The 6,000-nt window shown below is 44.5% G+C and overlaps 1 protein-coding gene across 12 annotated transcripts in view; it reads right to left on the bottom strand.

Annotated features, from left to right (window-relative positions):
• LOC133510966 (uncharacterized) overlaps positions 1 to 5,519 on the bottom strand; it is a 79,542-nt gene extending 74,023 nt beyond the window's left edge. For 3 of the 12 annotated variants that reach the window (XR_009797823.1, XM_061839780.1, XM_061840050.1), the window contains exons 1-4: positions 4,998 to 5,517; positions 3,667 to 4,702; positions 3,394 to 3,584; positions 3,059 to 3,326 (exon numbers count right to left, since the gene is read on the bottom strand). Coding sequence is in view for 6 of the 12 variants with exons in the window: in XM_061839780.1 (XP_061695764.1) it covers positions 3,059 to 3,326; positions 3,394 to 3,584; positions 3,667 to 3,775 (568 nt within the window). In the remaining 6 variants the exon portion in view is untranslated. Of the gene's footprint in view, positions 1 to 2,336; positions 3,585 to 3,634; positions 4,703 to 4,997 lie in introns of those variants that run through there. The other 9 variants (XR_009797790.1, XM_061839977.1, XM_061839858.1 and 6 more) reach the window with 7 other exon arrangements.
• Between the last annotated feature and the right edge of the window lie 481 nt (positions 5,520 to 6,000).

Here is a 6,000-nt window from a genome sequence, read left to right on the forward strand (position 1 = left end):
AATAGTTGACACAAAACATCTGAAACAAAATTTCATGTGTGGATTGGAGGTTTGTAGAAAGCCAATGTCCTTTTAAAATAAAATCTAAATTTGTGGATAACACAATATGGCTTTGCTGGTCAGCTCAACACACGAAAAAATAAAAAGTTAAGGTGCAGGATAAAATAAGAAACACAAACTTGGAAAAATAAAAAAAGGGAAAAAAACTGGACTCGAGATGTGAAAGCGGCCATAAAATGCATCACATCTCATAAAGTTGATGTAGTATTCATCCAGGGAATGGAAGACTTGAGAAAGTCTTACCACTTAAATGGTGTGGAAGTACAACAAATTTGGATGACAGCAATGAAGGGAGATAGGCATACATCAGGGAAGATTGGAATCCAAAAGATAAAAATGAATTACTTTCTTACAGTAGCAGGGAACTTAATCATTGCGTTCAAGGGTTAATAGAGCACACTTCAGCTAGATTTAGACAAAGAGCAAATTATGCTGCCATTGGAAGAGCAAAACAAAACAACGATGAGCCATTTGAAGAATATAAAATCAGAATGACTGTATGTTTTAAAGCAAACAGTGGCCTTCCTGAAGATCAGACTCCAGGGAGTGTGTATCAACAGCAATTTAAAAAATACTCTTTATGCGAATTCAAATAATCCTACAAAACAATGGATTGAAAAACATTGGGTTGACAAACCAACTGGCAACCTGTAACAATACATTAACCAAGCACTACACACAGAAAGAGTGTCACAAAATAATAAAAAGAAAGTTGACACCTTTCTGAGAGAGGAAGGAGAAATTTATGGAGCTTTATGCGAAACATTCAATAATCGTGGCCGCAGACGAGGAAGAGGCAAGGGAAGAGTAATGGGGAGGGGATGCAAATTTGATCAGAAAGAAATTAATTGCTGGTTGTTGTGGAGAAAAAGGTCACATTTAATGTGATTGCCCAAAAAACAAAACACCCACCACCGCATGACTAGAGCAGCCCTCTTCCCATGAAAAATGTCACAACCAATGGTCCCAAAACAACTTTTTAATTTGTCCCATACGTTTGTCGGGAAGAGATGGTTTCCTAAAACTAGGACTGGGCTTAGTTCCCTCTCCGACAGGAAATATAGAAGTAAAAAGAAAAAAAGAGTTACTGGGAGGACAGTTAATATCTTACAAAATAGAAACACAGCACTCTATTATTACACCTTAGATATTCCAAACGAACCTTCCACAAGAATAAGAGATCTCTTGCCGCAAACAGCTCGAGACATGATTGAACAACCACAAAATGAAATTGTAAGTGACTCACTGCACTGACTGTGTAGTATAAGATAAACTTTCACAGCCCACTCCAGCCTAAATTATGATTGATTATCTGTACTCATGGCACAGTGGATCAGTTGATAAAGCGCTGGCCTCACAGTTCTGAGGTCCCGGGTTCAATCCCCGACCCGCCTGTGTGGAGTTTGCATGTTCTCCCCGTGCCTGCATGGGTTTTCTCCCACATTCCAAAAAATGCAACAAGAATTGGACAATCTAAATTGCCCCTAGGTGTGATTGTGAGTGCTTCTGTTTGTCTCAAATTGCCCTGCAATTGGCTGGAAACCAGTTCAAGGTGTACCCCGCCTCCTGCCCGTTGACAGCTGGGATAGGCTCCAGCACTCCCCGCGACCCTTGTGAGGATAAGCAGTGAAGAAAATGGATGGATGGATGAATGGATGGGTGGATGGATGGAAAACAAAAATAAAAAATGTCGCAACTAATGCTCCCAAAATGCAACTTTTGAATTTGCCCCATACGTTTGTTGGGAAGAGATGGCTTCCCGAAACTAGGACTGGGCTTAATTGCCTCTCTGACAGGAAATGTAGAAGTAAAAAGAAAAAAAGGAATTACTGGGAGGGCAGTTAAATATCTTACAAAATGGGAACCCAGCACTCTATTATTACACCTTAGATATTCCAAACAAGCCTCCCACAAGAACAGGAGATCTCTTGCCGCAAACAGCTCGAGACATGATTGAACAACCACAAAATGATGAAGAAAGTGACTCATTGCATGTCACTATGTAGTATAAGATACTGTAAACTTATAACAGCCCACACCAGACAACATCATGATTGATTATCTGTACTAAGATGGTATCTCGGTCGTGGTGGCAGGAACAAGACTGACAAACGAAAACATTACACAAGGAATGGACACCACCAGACACATCATTGCACAAACAAACTGAACAGGAGGGGAAGAGTTTGGGACAATTTTTATAGGTACTATGAAATGTTCCTGATTGGACAGAAAAAGAACCAGATTTGGATTAGGACGACTGAACTGCACAGAAAATCAATTTATTGGACAGTTTTAAACAATCTGAGACCAGATGCTGCTGTATTTATTCACAGTGGTATCACAATCTACACAGACAATACTGGAAAAATAGAGGAATGGTGACAACTACAGGGAAATCAGTGACACTTGCAGAAGCTTACGGGGTTGGTCGGAGGACAGGCGGAGGTCAGTACACAGGGTTTCAGGATCAGGAACGAGGAAGTGCGGGAACAAAACACGGATGGGAACGATCTGGCAAAGCCAGACCGTCCGCTGTGTCCTATACATACTAGGGTTAATTATCACTGATGAGACGCAGGTGTGGAGGGGACCATGCACCACCAGAGCGGCAGGACCATGAAAGTACCCCCCCCTCCTTAACGGCCGGCTCCAAACGGCCCAGGAGCCTCAGTATGGGATGTGTGGAAGTCCCTGATAAGGCTAAGGTCAACAATAAAAGGTACGGAATCCAGGAATGTTCTTCTGAGCCATACCCTTCCCAATCCACCAGGTATTGAACCTCCCTCCCTCTACGACAGGATGATAAAAGCCGGCGTACAGGACCTCAGTTGATCATGCAGGGGTGGGGGGGCTTGACTGGGGGACTAATGGCGATGGACGAGTTGGTCGAAGCCGGCTTACATGGAACGTGGGATAAACCCTCATCAATCTGGGAAGTTTCAAGGAAACAGCGACAGGGTTAACGATCTTAGTGATAGGAAAGGGACCCACAAACCTGACAGCTGGCTTGCGTGACTCCATCCGCAGTAGAAGATCCTTTGTGGACAGCCATATACGTTGTTCCACCTTGAACGCTGGTGCCCTTCTTCTCTTGAGGTCCACCATGAATTTGTAGGAGCTGCCATGCGAATTAGTGTCTTTCGGGCTATTTCCCAGGTCTGCTTGCAGCATCTCACCACTGCCAATGCGGATGACACCGCGGAGTCGGTGGCCGCAGGTGGAAACAGAGAGGGAGGGTAACCATGAACGGAATGGAGCCATACCTGTGGAAGAGGAAGGCAGAGAGTTGTGGGCATATTCCACCCAACCGTCTCCTCGTAGCGAGGGTACCACGAACAGATGGCCGGGAGGACATTCGGTTGGGCCCGGAGAGTCCCTTAAAGCCTTCTTTAGCCATGTCTTGATCTCCCAGGTGAACCCGGATACGAAGCAGGCCTCCAGAAGTGTCGGAACACTCACTGAGTCCGTTCTCTCCCCTTCATGGATCTGGGATAGTGTGTCCAGTTTGCCATTGTTTAAGCCTGGACGAAAGGACAGAATGAACCGGAAGAGAGTGAAAAAGTGTGCCCACCTGGTCTCTTGGCGGTCCTCAGGTACTCCAACCTCTTATGGTCCGTAAGGACCAGAGATGGCACTTGTGATCCCTCCAGCCAGTGTCTCCATTCCTCCAGTGCCGTTTTGACCGCCAATAATTCACGATCACCCACATCATAATTCCATTCTCGGCGTCAGTCTCTCAGACAAGAAGGCGCACGAGTGAAGTCTTCCATACCTTGCACACCTTTGGGAGAGCACTGCTCCCATTCCCGAGTCCAATGCATCCACCTCAAACCACAAACTACCTCTCTGGATCTGGCATGATGAGGACAGGAGATGTGGTGAAATTCGACCTAAGTCTATCAAAGGCCACCTGGCAGGTCACATCCCACTCAAATGAATTACGGGGCGAAGTGAGGGCATGCAAGCGAGCAGCAAGGGATGATGAACTTGCGGTAGAATTTGGCGAATCCGATGAATCCCTGCACCTCCCTGCGATTGGCGGGAGTGGGCCATTGGGATCCATGCGAATCTGTCCCTCGGCCAAGATGAATCCCAGGAATGTGACGGAAGTTCGGTGAAACTTTTCCATCTTGACATATAGGATATGTCGTAGTAGCTGCTGCAGCACCTCCCTGACGTGTTCGATGTGGGAAGCTTCGTCCGGAGAAAAGATGAGAATGTCGTCGAGGTAGACAAACACGTTCTTGTTCAGTCTCTCCCGTAGCACATCATTAATAAAATTCTGAAACACCGCTGGCGCATTAGTCAGGCCAAACGCCATCACCAGGTACTCGTAGTGGCCTGTTGGTGTATTAAAGCCAGTTTTCCAATCGTCCTCTTCTCTGATGCGTACCAGATGGTACGCATTTCGTAAAGCCAACTTGGTGAAGATCCAGACCCCTTGAAGCAGCTCAAAAGCAGTGGCAATTAGGGGAAGAGGGTACCTGTACTGTTCTCTTCATGTGTTTTACTTCCAAAGTGCTAACATGAATAAACAGCCAGCCAAACTCATTTTCAAGAGCCAGGAAGTGAGCGTGCTTGCTCCTTTAATGACTTCTTAACAGGTCAAGTCGGGTGACACAATGAAAATGGAGTGAAACTAGAAAAAGAAATACAAAACATACTAAACAGACTGAAATGTCAAATCAGTATGGAGTATAAACATCTTCCATTAGTATATGAATTAAACATTCACATTCAGTAAGTCTAAGCACAAACAGCAACAGCATTCTAGTGAAGTGAGTAGCAGATACACATACTGCTGCTAGCTATCTCATGAGAATGAACACAACATGTAAAGTTACTAAATCAGTGCAGCTCACAAATATACACGAAGATACTGTTAAAGTTACTAACAATACTTCTGAAACATGTAAAGAACATAAATTACTCACAGCCATTGCTTTCTGACGGATTCATGCACAGGAATAAGCTGATTTCAACGTGCTACATCTTTCAACTGTTGACATGCTTTTTTTTACCGTTTTGCTCAGCGGTTCCTACTTCCTGTATTCTACAGTTTCAAAATAAAAGCTGGTAATGCACTCTCAAAATTAACAACACAAACAGATCTTTTCTAATAAAATCGATCTTCTTAACATATTAAACACTTGGGGCAGAACAGTACCTGTTCTTGATGGTGATGTCATTAAGTCCCATGTAATCACTACAGGGCCGTAACGAGGTGCCCTTCTTTTTGACAAAGAAGAATCCTGCTCCAGCCGGTGACGATGATGGTCGGATGAGTCCTACTGCTAGCGACTCCTCCACATACTCTTTCATTGCTTGGTGTTCCAGTCCTGTTAATGAAAAGAGCCTCCCTCGAGGAAGTGAGGTGCCGGGCAACAACTTCATAGCACAATCGCAAGGGCGGTGCAGCTGAAAGGATTTGGCCTTTGCCTCTGAAAAGGTCCTGATAACAGGACGGCACTCCTGATAATTGACCCCTCCGTGGATATTGCGCAATCCGCGTCACTGACCAATCAGAGGCCAGAGATCTGCATAAACCAAAGCCCGTTTTTGCTCCCGCCATTTTCTCAGACAACATTGCATGGTCCAGTATAGGGTTAGTTAGCGTTTTATCGCGTATTTGGGTTATTTAACAAAAAATATGGTTAAGAGGTGTAGTCACGATCTATGTAATAGTGACGACAGGTATCCTGAAAGGCTAGTTGGTGGAGTTCGATTCGTACCCTTTCCAAAACCGAAGACCCAGTATGAAAAATGCCTTTGATGGATCAAACTTTGTGGAAGACCGCATCATAAACTAAATCCATCTAATATCACCCGGAACACATATGTTTGCACGAAGGTATGCCCTATATTTGATTTTCAATACATGTCTCATATAAATGAATTCGAAGTTCTTCGCTAGCATAACACTGCTGCGTGTGAATG

This window comes from Syngnathoides biaculeatus, chromosome 1 (assembly GCF_019802595.1).
Source record: "Syngnathoides biaculeatus isolate LvHL_M chromosome 1, ASM1980259v1, whole genome shotgun sequence".
Classification (NCBI taxonomy): Eukaryota; Metazoa; Chordata; class Actinopteri; order Syngnathiformes; family Syngnathidae; genus Syngnathoides; species Syngnathoides biaculeatus.